A 17,117-nucleotide genomic window follows, 5' to 3' on the forward strand; every position below is an offset into this window, starting at 1 on the left:
GGATTCCAAAAGGGGTGTGCAGATGTCCCAGGGACCTTCTTTCTACAGGCACTTCTAAGAGAAGCAAGAGATGCACAAAGAGACCTGTAAAAAGGGGAGAGCAATACTTCTATCCACACAACCCTAGGTGCCTTGCCCCTGGGGATAACAGGAATGGAGAAATCTCCTTTATTATCAACATCTTTGTGGTCACTCACCTTGTGAATTCCCAGAGGACTTTTGGCACCACCAGGCTGTCCTTTGGTAAATCAAATGGGTGTAAGGCAAAAAACACTTGGGCCTCAAATGAACTTGGGGCCTTATATTTTTGAGTTGCCAAGTAAATATGGAAATGGCCCTGCCAACACCCATGTTTGGGCTGTGGAGGGGACCACGGTGACCCAAAAGCCTTCTTTTTCTGGTGTATACCAGACTGCCCCTACTCATTGCCACCTGAGAAGTGCTGTTGTCTTTTTTTTCTTTTTTCTTTTTTGAGACAGAGTTTTGCTCTTGTTGCCCAGGCTGGAGTGCAATGGCGTGATCTCAGCTCACAGCAACCTCCGCCTCCCAGGTTCAAGCCATTCTCCTGCCTCAGCCTCCGAAGTAGCTGGGATTACAGGCATGCGGCACCATGCCCGGCCAATTTTGTATTTTTAGTAGAGATGGGGTTTCTCCATGTTGGTCAGGCAGGTCTCGAACTCCGGACCTCAGGTGATCTGCCCACCTCGGCCTCCCAAAGTGCTGGGATTACAGGCGTGAGCCACCGCGCCTGGCCGTTAACTTCTAATGGATTAACTAGTGCTCCTGGAGGGGTGTTATGGGAAAACACACATTCTGGGCATGTTAAATGTTACATGGCTCCACCTCAGGCAGCTGACAGATGGTGACTTATTCCACAAAATATTGACATGCTCTACTGAAGTACCCTGTTATTGAGACATTTTGGCAGACCTAGTATTTCCATCTCTGTGCAACTGAAACATTTTCCCTGGCTTTTCTAAGCTATGCCACTCTACTGTGCAAAAATGGCATTTTAAAACTTTATTGAGGTGCCATTTACGTATAGTAAAATGTGATGATTCTAAACATACAGTTTGATGGACTCCCCACATCAAAACACAGAACCACTCCATTACCCTCAAAAGTTTCCTCCTTTCTCTTTCTCGTCAATTCCTTCCCTTGACCTTCAGTCCCAGGCAACCACTGATCTTCTTTCTGTCACTACAGTTTCAACTTTTTAAGAATTAAAAATGGCAAATATTAATCCCAGCACTTTGGGAGACCGTAGTGGGTGGATCACCTGAGGTCAGGAGTTTGAGACCAGCCAGGCCAACGTGGCGAAATCCCATCCCTACTAAAAGTACAAAAATTAACTGGACGTGGTGGTGGGCGCCTGTAATCCCAGTTACTCAGCAGGCTGAGGCAGGAGAATTGTTTGAACCTGGGAAGTGGAGGTTGCAGTGAGCTGAGATTGTGCCGGTGCACTCTAACCTGGGCAACAAGAGCCAGGTTCCATCTCAAAAAAAAAAAAAAAAAAAAAAGCAAACATCAAGGAATAACTTATCCTCTGTTAAGTTAGGTAAAATATTAACATGATTAATCTTACTAAAATCTGCAGATGGACAGGATTTTATATGCTTATATGGATTATATCTTTCAAAATGTAAGCAGAGGGAGAATGGCTCGTTCAATAGGACATGGCTTTTGGTCATCTGAAAAGCAGTTCTTCCTGTACCCCTAAAGTCAAGTAGACAACTTAGGTTATTATTAGGATAATTCAGGTCAAACATATTTAGATCATTTGGTTTTTGTTGATTTTTGTGGATCTGGAATTTCTGGCTGATTAGATTTATTTGCTTAATGAAAGTTGGTGTAATAACTTGTCTTAGGGTTCTCAGGGCTAGGGAGGGTGATTATTAACCAAATCCACAAGCTGGAGATGGAAATATAGTCAGGTCCCAGTTTAGATTTTGAGGGCTGGAATGTCTCTTAGAAACAGCGGCCTGGTTGCATGGCATGGTGGCTGCAGGACCTCTCTTCCTTTCTCATTCACTTGGCCCCTTGTCATGCAATTGACTCTTCTCATTGCCACCCATTCCTGTGTCTGCCATCACCCAGGGTAGGGGGACATGTGCATAGCGGGATAAGTGGGAAGAAGGAACAGGTAATGAGAAGGTGGCCTTCACTGCTGAGGCTCACTGTTGTGGGCCTCTCAGTTTTCATCCCTTCTCCTAGAAGGCTCTCAGATCCCCTTTGGTTTTCCACTCCAGGGCTCTGCCCCTGCCTCAGGCTGAGCTCCTGAGTATTGCACCCAGGAAAGTTTAAATCTTGGCACTCTCTTTCCTTTGAGAACACAGAGATTTTTACCTGTCTTAAATCTGGTGAAGGAGGGTAGGGAGGAGAAGAAAGAATGGATTTATTATGCATGGTTTTGAGGTAAGCACTGGGCTTCATGCTTTTGTATGATATCTCTAATTAAAAATAATCTCTATTTGCACTAGCAATATGAGACAAGGTAGCTACTATTTATTGAGTGACTGGCATTGTGCTGGGTTTTGTTGCTTTTTTTTTTTTTGTAGATGGTAAAATGGAAGCTCAGAAAGTGACTTGCTTGGGGTCACACAGCTGGTAAGTGATGTCTGTTTTCCATCTCTTTCTCAGTGGATCTGGTAGAGTAAAGACCTTGCTTGGAAGCTGTAGAGGGTGGCAACAGAGAGGGCCAATCTCTGGAGTCTAGGGAATTCCAGAAAGAAGGTGATCAGGATTGTCTGCCTGTTTGTGTAAGCATTTGCAGTGACAGTGCGAGGAGGCAGCTAAATCTCCTCCACCTTTTGCCCCCTGTGGAAACTGTTTTTGACCCTCACAATTCTCTTGGCTTCTGTCTCATTCCCTCTCCTGGGAACCAGTGTTTTGGAGCTGGGGGAGGTGGGTTTCCAGTCCCGTGAGTTGGCAAGTGGTGAAGGGAGTTCCAGTCTCACTGCTTCTGGGGACGCTGTGTTTCTTGGTACACAGTGGAACCCTGACTCAATTTTCCCAGGGCACCCTCCATAGATGTGATTATTACCGGGCTCTCCAGCACTCAGTGTCCGATTTCTGCTCTGTTGGTTTGCACTACGGAGGGTGTTCAGGCTCTACCTGGGTGTTTGCTTGTACCCTGTTGACTTCATTTGCTATAAATGCAACCTGGATCATGTGAATCCTGAAACATTTCTTTCGTTCCTTTCAGTGGCAGAGCTAGAGTAACCCAGTCTATGTGGGGTTGACGTAGAAAGAGTTACCATCTAACCTGACTCATGTCTGATCATTTCCTGAGTTCATGAAGCACATTTGATTGCATAGCAATTCTCACCTGTGACTAGGTGCTGCATCAGACTGGGGCTTCTAACATGATAGAATGACAGGATGGTAGAAGCTGTGCAGGCTGGAAAGCCCTCTGTCCTGCCCTCACGCCTTCCTCTGTGTTATGTTGGAGCTTAGAAATGGGGAGGAGGTAAGACAACCTGCAGAGACACACGGCCCTACTAACTCTCCCTTCTTGCCCTCTTCTTCCCTTGTGACGCAGATTTTGGGATAATGGAAGGATGGGGGCCTGAACCATGGAGTGTATGGCATGGTTTCTAAATGCTGGGGCAATTGTATTATCTGGTCCTTATGTATTTCCATATATTGGTTTCTCTTGGTTGTAGTTTAGAGAAGTTTATCACCAGACTCTTGGAGGCTTCTCTTGCACTCTTTGGGGGCAGCCACTCCTCCAAGTGACTCCTACCCTCTTTCATTGGTGGGTTCCTGTGCTGATGCTAGGACCTGGGTTAGGGTAAGGCAAGCAAGATACCAAGCATGCAAAATTCAAGGGTGTACTCACTCCCAGGGAGGGGCAAGTATAGAGTCGGCACTTGCTTGACCCAGAGAATGAGTTCTCTTAAATTTTGTGTCCCTACTTGCCTTACCGTAGGCCCAGCTTTGCTGGGAACTTATAAATAATAGAAATGACCCTCTGAAAAGGCACACATTTCATTAAGACAGGGAGCAGGACCATAGAACTTTACCCCTTTGACAAAGCTGGCCTGTTTCTGTTGTCACTGGCACAGAAAATAAACTGTAATCATCTGTCTCCGGTCTGATTTGAACATATTAGTTTTCCTGAGGGACATGTCAGCAGGTATAACCCACATGCCAGGGATTGGGGAGATAGCAGCAACGATGCTAATTTGAAAATACTTCTGTGGCACTTAGCAGGGTGTGATTTTAATTCATTTTTTGTCCCTTGATAATCATAAAGTGCTTTCAGCCTGTGAATATCCATTTTTGACCAGCATGCTCATACTTCATCTGGGGACCGCATTTAATGGTTCTGTTGATGATGGGGTTCACAGGGGAATTGTGTAAAGTACAGATATTTGCTTTGCGGAGAGAAACACAACTGATACTAACTCACATGTCTATTCTGTACAGTGAACTGTAGATCTGACTACTTGCCTATATGTGAGTGTTGTTTGTGCACACACAGAGCTAATATTTGCATAGCACTTTAGGTTTATCCCAGGTTTTATTAACATTGTATCATTTAGTTGTTGAAATAATCCTATTAAATTCATTGAAGCTGCTTAGTGTAATGGGAAGAACATAAACAATGCCATAATGTTTGGATTCTGCCTTTCCTGTTTGGCTGTGTGATCTTGAATAAGTTACTCAATGGCTGAGCCTCAGTTTCCTCAACTGTAAAACGAATGTAATGATGCCTACCCTATAGGGCTGTTGGGAGGATTAAATGAGTATACACAATGCCTAAGTGCCTGGCACAGGATACAGTACAGAGTGGAAACTCAATAGGTGTTTGTTCTTTCCTTCCCCTGGCCCAAATTGGGGTTCATGCTCTTTTCACTACAGCCCTGCTGTCCTGTCTTGACAGCACTGTGGATGCATCAGCTCTGTGACAGTGTTGGTGGACGGAGTCACAGAGGGAGAAAACTGGCCATCTCTGAGTGTTGAGGGGCTGATTGTTCTCCTGCAAGCACAGGTATGGCAAGATGGCCCCTCTCAACTAGAAACAAGCTTATCTTGCTAGTAACCCAGGGTAAAGGGTGTTACATGAGATTCTTAGATTGAGGTCCAGAGGGCTTAGGAGGAGAAGTTGGCCAGGCCAGGGTGCTCCCCTGAGTCGTACCCTTGGGCACTCTCCCTCCTTCCATCTAGCTAGTGCCTGTGTCAGGCCCGCCTAGAAAAGAGACAGATTGTGGTCTTCTTGTTTTCTGCAGCCCCCTCATAATTCCTGGTGGTTCCTCTCTCTGAGTGGACAGTCTCTACTTTTCTTTCCTTTTCCCCCACCTGTTTCTCTCCATCTTCCTGCTTGCTACCTGGTATTAGGGAACTTCCAGCTACTTCCTGAGAGTCTAGGGACTTTGTGCTGTTGGTTTGCCACCCACCAGAATTTATGGGAATATGTAGCTAGCTCTCTGTTCCTCTTGTCTCACTGCCTCATTTGGGGCTAAGTTAGCAAATTGACAGCTGTCCAGAAAAGACACTGGCCACATACGTGCTTCTTACCTCTGCTGGCTGTGCCCTAAGCCAAGGCTCATATGGGGGGCTGGCCATGGGAGCCTGCCTGGAAGTGTGAACATGGCATTCTCTTGGGCTTGCAGGGTCTCTGCAATGGGGGCTGCAGAATGTGGGGCTGGAGTGGATGGACAGACTGTTAGCATAACGAGTTCAGAGAGACGTTGTGGGTAGTGACAATACCACTGTGAGTCTGGATTTAGTCGCTGTAGGTCTTGAGTCCCACCAGCTGCCATTGAGAAACTACTAGGCAGGGCTCTGAAAAGTTTTTATTAATGAATTTGTCCAATGACTGAAGAGCTGCAGGTCATGCTATTCAAAGTGTATTGCTCCAAACTGGTAAAAGCCTAGCTGTCATGGGCAGAGAATCCAGTCAGACCTCTTCTCTCTTCTATGACATCACCTCACTCTTTCCTTCTTATCCTCTCCACTCAGGCCATCATCCTCTCGAACTCTCCCTCTCTAATGACTGCAGCTGCTCGGGGCACCTCGGGGGAGGACATAGGAAGTAGTCTTCTTTGCTGCCAAATCCAACCTCTGGGTTATTTATTATTTCAGAAGATACCTTGCTATTTAAGCACTAAGGCTCATGTTTTCCCTTTTCCTTAAGGAACAAATTCCATCATAGTCAAGGCCACACAATTAGGTGTACAGAAGCAGAGCCAACACCTGATAAGACGGACCTTCATTTAGCGAGAGTTCTGACAGCCACCAGTGATTGCTTCTGCAGGAGCCAGTGCAGCAGTCAGATTTGTCTCTCTCCTTTCCCTCCCTTCCTCCCTCCCTCCTTCCCTCCCTCCTACCCTCCCTTTCCTCCCTCTCTCTATTTCTGTCTCTCCCTCCCTCCATCCCTCCCTCTGTCTTTTTGCCTACTAGCAGACATCTCTTTTAAGCATTGGAGACAGTATTTTTGGAAAAGTCTAAACAAATAGCAAGAGAGGATGTTCTTTTTCATTCTGTAAACATAAAATGATTTAAATAAGGGTCTTTTAAAAAGATGAAATGATAAAATAATGCAAGGTTATCCATTATATTACATCTTAAACTGCGCTCAGGGAAAACTACTAGAACATTTGGAGAGGAAGTCACACTTTTCCTCCATAATATTAAGTACAATCTTCAGAATACACGGGTTATTCGTCTTTTTTTTTTCTTCATTTTTTTTCCCCTCAAGAGTGTTAGAGAGCTTACAGCATGGCTAAAGCAGCAAAGAACTCACTGGCTTCCTCTCCCAGGGGGCTGTTTCTAGACCCCACCTTGACCTCTACGTGATTTCCATGGCTGCTCTGAGGCCTTAATGACTGGTCATCCAGGAAAGGGTCAATCAAGTCTCATGCTGTTGTGGGGGTAAAAGGACAAGCTGGGAAGCCATTTGTATCATTTTACAGAGAAAAGGGTTAAAGATGGCAAAGTATGAGGGCTTTTTAAAGACAGCTCCAGGGAACATTAGGACATTAGGGCCTATAAGTATCTGGCCTGGCCAATGACTTGAAACCTCACTAGATACCATTCCTTGTCTCACGACAAAGCCCCTTCTGCAAGCACCCTGTTTAAAGTCATTATCCTGGGCCTTGTATTTTTCATCCACCCTTGCTCTTTGTGTCGCCCTATTCCTATATTTATGCAGCTCCTGACCTTTTCTTAGCTTTCCTTTGCATTTCTGTACCAGTCGATGGATACAGCTTCCCTGGTTTTGACCTTTGGCCCTGCTAGAACTGGGCTTGTCCTCTGGGTCCACTCTTGCTGGCGGTTCTAATCACAAGTGGGTCCAAGATTCTCTTAGCTCTGTCCAGCCTGCCCTGATTTCCCCAACAGGCAGGCTGAGCAGTAGTGCCTCCTTCTACTTTGTGTGTATGTGTGTGTGTGTGTGTTTGTGTGTGGTGACAGGTGACCTGCTCTTCAAGGGGTATTTCCACAGTGAACAACATTAGGCTGGGGACTGCTCTTCCATATTCCAGTCCACCTTCTATTTGTGTTGTGTTTAAGTCATAGAGGCCAGTGAAATTTAGGAATGTGTAACTTCTAGCTCTGCCAGCATCATTTTGTCTGGCCATAGTTGCTAGGTGAGATCTAGTCACTCCGACATCAAACCCAACCCAAATCACAGTCTCCTTGAATTTTGTGCCTTCCTCCTAGGGTTTCTGCAAGGGGCTCTTGATTAATCAGCGAGGTGTTTGTAAAGCTGAGATCTCTCATTGCAGACGTGACGAGCCATAATTCCTAATAACGGAGCTACCTTTCTCCAGTTGTCTCAGCCTGAGTGAAGGGGCTCTGTTGTGATTTATTGCCTTGCTGCAAAACCTTTGATAAGTGGCCACCAAATGGCTCCTCATTACTCAAAACTGCTCCAATTCTTTACACTAAAGTCCTATCCAAACCTCACACAAGCCACTTGTGTTCTGGAGGAAATGAATCAGGGATCTTCTCACTAAACTATTTTGGCATAAAAAAATATCATAAATGAGAGAGGAGAAAATCTTGTTTGCTAAAGGGCTGCTGGGTGAACTGCCTCTTGGCCTTTCGATAGCATCTTTGAAATGGAAATGGCCAGCTGCCTGACCTTCTGTTCAGTGACCCTTTTTGTAGAAAGTCAAATTGCAGCCGCCTCACAGCAGCAATTCACCTATGGACACAAACAGGATTTCCATTTTTTTCTAACCTTTTTTTTCCTGATGCATTTGTTACCATGAACATTTTTTTACTCGTTACATAAAAGACATCATGCTTAGAAAAAGAGACCCTTTACATCAAAAGGATTGTAACTCATAATGATTTCAAAATACTAGGGAGGTGTCTGTCTTTAATTCTGCTCTCCATCCTATTTTAAAAATGTATTGTAATGTGAAAAGGCCTGAGAAAAGATGATATTCTTGAACAGAGTTTGGGGTTGTTAATGTTCCTACTCTCTTCTTGTGGTTGAGGGGAAAAAAATCTTGATTGTATTAAGAAGGGGGAAATAATCCCCACCTTACTGTGAACAAAAAGTGAAAAAGAAAGGCAAGTTCTGTTTATATGATTATGGTGAATCCCAGTTAATACGTAAATACCTTTATGTTCTCTCTGTGGAGCAATTCTAAATTGGAATGAGGAGTCTGTTCTAAAATGGAATTAAAACCTGGCTATACTGCCCTTTTGGACCCTGTTGAAGCCTTTGGCACCCCTCTCCACCCCCACCATCCTCCTGCTGGTCCCTCTTCCTTCTCTTTCTGCTCTGATCGGGCAAGGCAGAACAACTTACTGAAGGTTGAGCACCAACACATTGTTTGACTTGGAGAGTGCTCAGGATGAGACATATTGTTTGGCTTGGAGAGAGCCCTATGGACTCTGCTAGGTGTCCAGTGCTGCTCTACTTCTGATGCTGCTGCTTTGCTGGGACTGCAGGGCCAGTGTGGAGAGAGAGGCCTGCCTCCCACCCCATAGCTCACACCCCACATGTGGTGCCTGTTCTTCACGGGATGGATGGGATTGGGCAGAGGCTCACTCAGTGGCAAAGGGAAAACGACTCTTTCCTTGCCAAAGAAACTAGAGACGTGGCTCATTAAGTTTTCATGGTAACAGATATTGAGATTCTGATTCACAGAATAACCCTGCAAGGCTGCATGCAGAGAGTGAAAGGGGCAGATTCTGGGGATGGACAATCTTAAATGTGGATCCTGGCTTGGCCATTTCCTAGTAAGCTGTATGACTGTGGATACATTATTTAATGTCTTGAAGCCTCCTTGTTGTCATCAGTAAACTGAAGGCTAATACTGTCTCCTGGGGCTGATGTGAAGATGAGATGAAATGATGTATGGGAAATTGCTCAGCCCAGAGCTTGGTGCATAGTCAGCACTCAGCGAACATTTCTTCCTTCTCCTTCCCACTTCACAGGTGAGGAAATGAAGGAAATGGCCAGATTGGGATTTGATCCAAGCCTTTCTTTTCTTTTCTTTGTTTTCAAACTCCAAGTTCATGGTCTCACAGATTCTCCCTGTGTAAATGGGGATCCAATGATGTTAGTTATTCCTTATGAAATTTTCATCAAGACTTTAGTTTCAAATAAATGTCTTCTGATTTGTTACTCACTGAAATCGCACAAATAATGATTACAAACATGCAGACAAAAGGAAAAGTGAAAAAATTCCATTTGATCACCTGCTTCTTGTGGGAACCATTTCTCTACCCTACTGAGTTCACACCCTATCAAAAATGAATTAAAAAAATCCTGGAACAAATTAAAGAACACTGAAAAACATTCCTTCTTCTGTACTAATCCTTAAACCTATCACTTTAATCCAACACTTGATCATTTACAAATAGCAATATGCTAGTTCGATATCTAGTCTTATTGAATTCAAACCTGTTTTCTTGAGTCACAATCAAAGCATATGTGATCATTTAATTCTTTTACTAATACCATATCATAAGCATTTTTTTACATTGCTGTCTAGGCCTCATAATTTTAATTTTCATGGCTATAAAATGTCACATTCATTTTATATTATCAAACTTACCCATTTTGGCCTTAAATTTGTGTAGACAATGTAAGCCTAAGGAGAAGGTTGAGAACACTTGTGTGGTGTGAACGCTCCAATTTGCCTTTAGTCATAACTTAAATAAGAGTATATAAGTAATCCAGTGTCCCATGTAGGGGGCTGAAGAAACAAAGAATATGAAGTCTGTACAAAACACAAACTAGAGCAGCAAGTTTAAGCTTTGGGAGGCCCCAGTTAATCTTTTCCTTTGCTCTTGTTTTCTATTCAGCTTCTTTTTTTAGCTAACTCCAGGCAGAATAGCAATAAAGACTCCTTGCCTACTGTGGTTCATCAGAGGTATCTCGTGTCACAAGTTCTGTTTTCATCCTGATAGCCAGATATCAAAGGGGCTCAAATACATTGGGCTGTTCCTGATAGAGATCTGAACTTCTAGAGGCCTATCTGAACTAAATCTATGACCCTCGTGTGCGAGGGCCATTGTTACTTGTGGAACACAATCTTTCTGATCCTATGTGAGGGAGCATGTTCCTTGCAGAAAGCAGGTAGGAGTCAAACCTTTTGTGTGCTCTTGCCCTCCATGAAAATCAAATCCTTGTGGCTACTTGAGCTTCTAAACCTCAGGCTTCATGAAGACAAATCCCTTGATGAAAGTGAATTCTTATGCAGATCTTTGGAAAGTATCTTTAGAAAGTTGGAAAACGTTTTCAAATTCCTACAAATATGATTTAATTTTCAAAACTTTATATTTCACTTGCACAGTCAAGTCCTTTGTCCAGTCCTTGAACTAACTAAAGTCTGAATTTTTACCAACTTTCTCTTTGGCCTTATGCCTGACAGTAGGTACTGTGTGTTTGTTAAATGAGTGTATGTTTGTTGAACGAATAAATGAAACCCGAAGTCTGAACACAGGTTAAACTCATGGGTTTGCTAATAACTCTTCCATTTACTCTCCATGAGTGATTGTCGATTTAAATAATTTTGAAAAATGTAAATGCTAAAAAGTTTTGGGAGTGTATAGATTTAGGTCCTTGTCTTGCAACTAACTCCCATTGTAAACTTGGACAAGTCATTTCACTTCTAAGGGCCTCAACTTTTGCATCAGTAAAAGGAGGCCAGCAAAGTGTTAGTGGGCAGGGTGATTATCTAGGTGTCCTTTCTCTGAGGCTAGCACCTTGTCTTTCTAGCTTGCTGCATCCCAGTATATCTCCACATGGCCAGAGAGCAGCATTCTCTTACACCTAGCCTTCTATGATTCTAGGACCAATTACTTTGCATCCAGACTCTGTGCAAAAGTAGCAAGAACAAGTGTTCTCAGTGTAGGCATTTGGGTAGATGTCAGTACTGCCATAGGTTTTATGTGTTCAAACTGGGCTCAGAAGATCTGCTGGAATTATCTTCTCTTGGTGATCTCAGGGAGGGGGCCTTTTGGGAGTATACGTCAGTTCAAGAATTGTTTAAATACGCCAGCATGACTGATTTTGGACTTCATTATTTCATCCTTAGTTTGCGTTCTTGCTATTGTATGTTTAGCTGACTATTTAACACTTTTACTTGGATCTACAGATTTTCCCCCACAGAAAAACAAAACAAAACAAAACAAAACAATACAAAACAAAACAAAACAAAACAAAAAGTGTGTGGTCTTCTTTGGTATTTATTGTCTTAACGAATGCTACCACTATTCACCCAGAAGGCTAAGCCAAAACTCCAGGAGTCATCCTTGACCTTACCCTGAATTCATCACCAAGTCCTCCTCAGTGTAGCCTTTATATATTTCTGATTTCCCTCTGCTTCTCTCAGGCTCCAAAGCTGCCTCGCTAGTCTGAGTCACCATGACTTTTTCCCTAAGCACTATAGTAGCTTCCCAGCTGGTCCTCTCATCTCCACCCTTGTCCTCACTGGTCACTGATATATTTTTGCCATAGGAGATTCAGTGGACGTGTCTTCCAGATTGGAAATTAATCACATCTCCCATCCTGCTTGATCCTTTGTGTGGTCAACCATGGCATTTTGGACAATGACCATAATTCCTAACATCTTCTAAAAGCCGTAAGTGGTGTGGCCCTTGCCTGTCAACCCTTTGAGCTCCATGCTTGGTCCTCACGGATCTTCTCTTATGCGGCATCTTTTCTCCTTGAGGAGAGAGAGCACTCCCATCTTTGCCCATGTCTCAGCCCAAGTTGTCTCTCTTCAGGGAAGCCTTGCCTGATTCCCCTCAATCTAAACATGTCCCCATGACCTAAGCTTTCTGGTACATGGGCTTTCTGAAGAACAGAAGAAGAAGAAACCGAGACTTAGAGGATTTAGTTAACGTGTCCAAAGTTAAATAGCTAATATACAGTGACACTGAGATCCAAGGTCCCAAGACCAATAATGATAAATTCAGGATTCAGAACTGTATTTGATTCTAAACTCTCTGCTGCTGACTACTGTGCCAGAGATGGGAAATAGGTTTTTATCTCACATAGTAATTTTGATGAGCAGTGCTGTCTATAGTGACATGATGAAAAGGATTTCTGAGGTTGCATCCTTGCTCAGTAGAAAAGCATACCGTGTTCAATTAGTGATGCCTGTCACAGGTGAGGAATAGGAGAAGGAAGGTAGACCAGGTAGGTAATTGCCCCATGCAAATGCTATAATGCACAATGTTATAGTCCTCATTTGACTTAAGGAAAAATCAAGAACAGAACCTCCTTGTAGGTCAGAAGGGTGAGGAGCAGAACCCAGGACCCCTTAAGAAGGGATAGAGAGCATGATCATTGGGCTCTTGAAGGATGCCATGTCAAGCAGTTGTGAAAATCACTCCCTATCTTTTTTTTTTTTTTTTTTTTTTTTTTTTTGAGATGGAGTCTTGCTCTATCCCCCAGGCTGGAGTGCAATGGCTCAATCTAGGCTCACTGCAACTTCTGACTCCCAGGTTCAAGCGACTCTCCTGCATCAGCCTCCTGAGTAGCTGGGATTATAGGTGCCCACCACCACGCCCAGCTAATTTTTGCATTTTTTTAGTAGAGACGGGGTTTCACCATGTTGGCCAGGGCGGTCTCAAACTCCTGACCTCAGGTGATCCGCCAGCCTTGGCCTCCCAAAGTGCTGGGATTACAGGCATGAGCCACTGCACCTGGCCTCCCCATCTCTTTATAGGCCTCTTTACCTCCCTGCTATGAAGAAAGCTTTGATTGACATGTCACTGTGTGCTCTTGTGGCAAGAAGCCAGGACTGGCAGAAGCAGATGGTAGAGATAGGAGTTCACTCCAAACTTTCTCAAGTTCACACCCTCATGATGCCTTTTAACATAGCGTATTGGAAAACTCAACTTATTTTCTGCAAAAAGATTCCAGGAAGGTGTGAAGGTGGAGGGTGGTATGGGGTGAGCATTTTTCTCTCACATGTCAGGATCAGATGTCCGGCTTCTAGCCATGTTCTGAAGTACGCTTGGCTAACATCTTTTTGAAGATCTGGGGTTTGTCTTATACACTGCTGAAGCTGCTCTGTAGTACCCAACACAGGGCTTCACCCATTAGTTCATGATGGTTGAATCCATTTTACTGTGGAAGGTCCCAACTTTCCCAAGGCAAAAGGCATTGCCTTATTCTTCATCTAATGAGTTCTTTTCTGTGTCCTTGTCTGGGCACATGGTCTGGAACTGGGTTATTGGCTGAAGGTTTAAGCAGCTTTCTTGCTACAGCAAGGTAGAGTTTACTTTCCTCTTGCGCAGGAGACTACACCAGGCTTATACAAGCATACCAGCTTACCTCAGCTCTCAGAAGGTGCATGCAATTGGATCTATGTCCCTTCCTGTGGTCCTTGTCTCCTGATTTTCACAAGAAAGGGATAGAGGCTGTAGCATTTCAGTATTCTGGTTTATGGTTCTGGATTCTGGGTTTCTAGTTGAGGATTATAGCTGGTGAGTGTTTGAATTCTTGCCTGTGACTCTTTAAATCCCTTCTGCTTCCACAATGGCATGCTTACTTCTAGTCAATATCCAGGGCAGAGATTTTGATTCCACTCCAAATCTGTTTCTCCCTTAGTTTTCCTTTCTTAGTACTATCAGGTCAAAAATCTGTTTTTCCTTCAAATTTCCATCAACGTCGAGTCCATCAACAAACCTGTCAGTTCTACCTTCAAAACATTCTCCAATTCTGCTCCTGTCTCCCCTACCCCAACCACTACCATCTCAAAGCTGGCTTCCTTTATTTCCTAACTAGACCAACGTAGCTTCCTCACTTATTTCTCTACTTCTACCTTCAGCTGTCTCTATTTCACTTTCATACAGCTTCCAGAATGATCTTTACTAAAAAATACTTAATTTTGCCTTTCTGCGCTACCCACAGAGGGGTCCATTCGGCGTTGTTCTGGATTCCTGTCATAACTTAAAGGGAAACTTTCACAGTGTCTGGAGCCCTTGATGCCCTGCAAATGAAGGAGGAGGATGCCCTTAAGTTCCTTGCAGCCGGAACCTACTTAGGTGGAACCAATCTTGACTTCCAGATGGAACAGTACATCTGTAAAAGGAAAAGTGATGGCATCCACACCATAAATCTGAAGAGGACTCAGGAGAAGCTTCTGCTGGCAGCTCGTGCCATTGTTGCCATTGAAAACCCTGCTGATGTCAGTGTCATATCCTCTAGGAATACCGGCCAGAGGGCCATGATGAAGTTTGTTGCTGCCACAGGAGCCACTCCAATTGCTGGCTGCTTCATTCCTGGAACCTTCACTAACCAGATCTAGGCAGCCTTCTGGGAGCCACAGGTTCACCAGCCTGTCATGGAGGCATCTTATGTTAACCTACCTATCATGCTCAGCCATCCTTGCAACAAGGGAGCTCACCAGCGGGTTTGATACGGTGGATGCTGCTTAGTAGTTCTATGCATGCGGCACATTTCCTGTGAACACCTGGAGGTCATGCATAATCTCTACTTTCTTTTTTTTTTTTAATTTATTTATTATTATTTATAATTTTAAGTTGTAGGGTACATGTGCATAACGTAGGTTTGTTATATGTATTTCAGGCCATGTTGGTGTGCTGCACCCATCAACTCGGCCATTTACATCAGGTATAACTCCCAATGCAATCCTCCCCCTCCCTCCCATGATAGGCCCCCGACGCCCTTCCTGAGTCCAAGGATTCATTGTTCAGTTCCACCCATGAGTGAGAACACAAGGTGTTTGGTTTTCAGTTCTTGTGATAGTTTGCTAAGAATGAGAGTTTCCAGCTAAGATCCATGTCCCTACAAAGGACACAAACTCATCCTTTATGGCTGCATAGTATTCCATGGTGGTGTATATGTGCCATATTTTCTTAATCCAATCTGTCACTGATGACATTTGGGTTGATTCCAAGTCTTTGCTATTGTGAATATGCTGCAATAAACATACGTGTGCATGTGTCTTTAGAGCAGCATAATTTATAATCCTTTGGGTATATATCCAGTAATGGGATGGCTGGGTCATATGGTACATCTAGTTCTAGATGCTTGAGGAATCGCCATACTGTTTTCCATAATGGTTGAACTAGTTTACAATCCCACCAACAGTGTAAAAGCGTTCCTATTTCTCCACATCCTCTCCAGCACCTGTTGTTTCCTGACTTTTTAATGATTGCCATTCTAACTGGTGTGAGATGGTATCTCATTGTGGTTTTGATTTGCATTTCTCTGATGGCCAGTGATGATGAGCATTTTTTCATGTGTCTGTTGGCTGTATGAATGTCTTCTTTTGAGAAATGTCTGTTCATATCCTTTGCCCACTTTTTGATGGGGTTGTTTGTTTTTTTCTTGTAAATTTGTTTGAGTTCTTTGTAGGTTCTGGATATTAGCCCTTTGTCAGATGAGTAGATTGCAAAAATTTTCTCCCATTCTGTAGGTTGCCTGTTCACTCTGATGGTAGTTTCTTTTGCTGTGCAGAAGCTCTTTAGTTTAATGAGATCCCATTTGTCAATTTTGGCTTTTGCTGCCGTTGCTTTTGGTGTTTTAGACATGAAGTCTTTGCCCATGCCTATGTCCTGAATGGTACTACCTAGGTTTTCCTCTAGGATTTTTATGGTATTAGGTCTAACATTTAAGTCTCTAATCCATCTTGAATTAATTTTCGTATAAGGAGTAAGGAAAGGATCCAGATTCAGCTTTCTACTTATGGCTAGCCAATTTTCCCAGCACCATTTATTAAATAGGGAATCCTTTCCCCATTTCTTGTTTCTCTCAGGTTTGTCAAAGATCAGATGGCTGTAGTCTACTTCTACAGAGATCCTGAAGAGATTGAAAAAGAAGAGCAGGCTGCTGCTGAAAAGGCTGTGACCAAGGAGGAATTTCAGGGTGAATGAACTGCTCTAGCTCCTAAGTTCACTGCTACTCAGCCTAAGGTTGCAGGCTGGTCTGAAGGAGTGCAGGCACCCTCTGTGCCTATTCAGCAGTTCCCTACTAAAGACTGGAGCACTCAGTCTGCCACGGAAGACTGGTCTGCAGCTTCCACTGCTCAGGCCACTGAGTGGGTAGGAGCAACCTCTGAATGGTCTTAAGCTGTTTTTGCACGGGCTCTTAAGCAACATGGAAATAAGGTTGGTGGAAAATAAATATCAATTTCCAAACAAAAATACTTAATTTTTAGAGAAGTTTTAGGCTCACAGCAAAATTGAGTTAAAGATACTGAAATTTTTCCATTTTACACCCATCTCACTTCCCATGCACAGCCTCTACCATTACAAACCTCTTTCACCAGAGCGGTACATTTGTTACAGTTGCTTAACCTACACTGATGCATTATAATTACCCAAAGTCTATAATTTAAATTAGAGCTCACTCTTGGTGTTGAACGTTCTCTGGGTTTTGGCAAATGTATAATGTCATGTGTCCACCATTATAGTATCATACAGAATTGTTTCACTGCCCTACAAATCTTTTGTGCCCTGCCTACTCATCTCTCCCTCTCCACAATCCCTGGCAACCACTGATCTTATTACTGTTATCATAGTTTTGTCTTTTACAGAGTGTCATGTGGTTGGAATCATACAACATGTAGCCTCTTCAGGTGAGCTTCTTTCTTTTAGTAATACGCAATTAAGTTTCTTCCACGTCTTTTTTTCTGGCTTGATAGCTCATTTCTTTTTAGTGCTGA

At 43.5% G+C, this 17,117-nt stretch overlaps 1 protein-coding gene across 1 annotated transcript; it reads left to right on the forward strand.

Moving 5' to 3' along the window:
• Positions 1 to 14,118: 14,118 nt before the first annotated feature.
• LOC116273044 (40S ribosomal protein SA-like) lies at positions 14,119 to 14,754 on the forward strand. The gene has a single exon (XM_031661991.1). The coding sequence runs from the start codon at positions 14,424 to 14,426 to the stop codon at positions 14,733 to 14,735; it is 312 nt and encodes a 103-aa protein (XP_031517851.1). The 5' UTR covers positions 14,119 to 14,423; the 3' UTR covers positions 14,736 to 14,754.
• The last annotated feature ends 2,363 nt before the right edge of the window (positions 14,755 to 17,117 follow it).

This window comes from Papio anubis, unplaced genomic scaffold, assembly GCF_008728515.1.
Source record: "Papio anubis isolate 15944 unplaced genomic scaffold, Panubis1.0 scaffold331, whole genome shotgun sequence".
Taxonomy (NCBI): domain Eukaryota; kingdom Metazoa; phylum Chordata; class Mammalia; order Primates; family Cercopithecidae; genus Papio; species Papio anubis.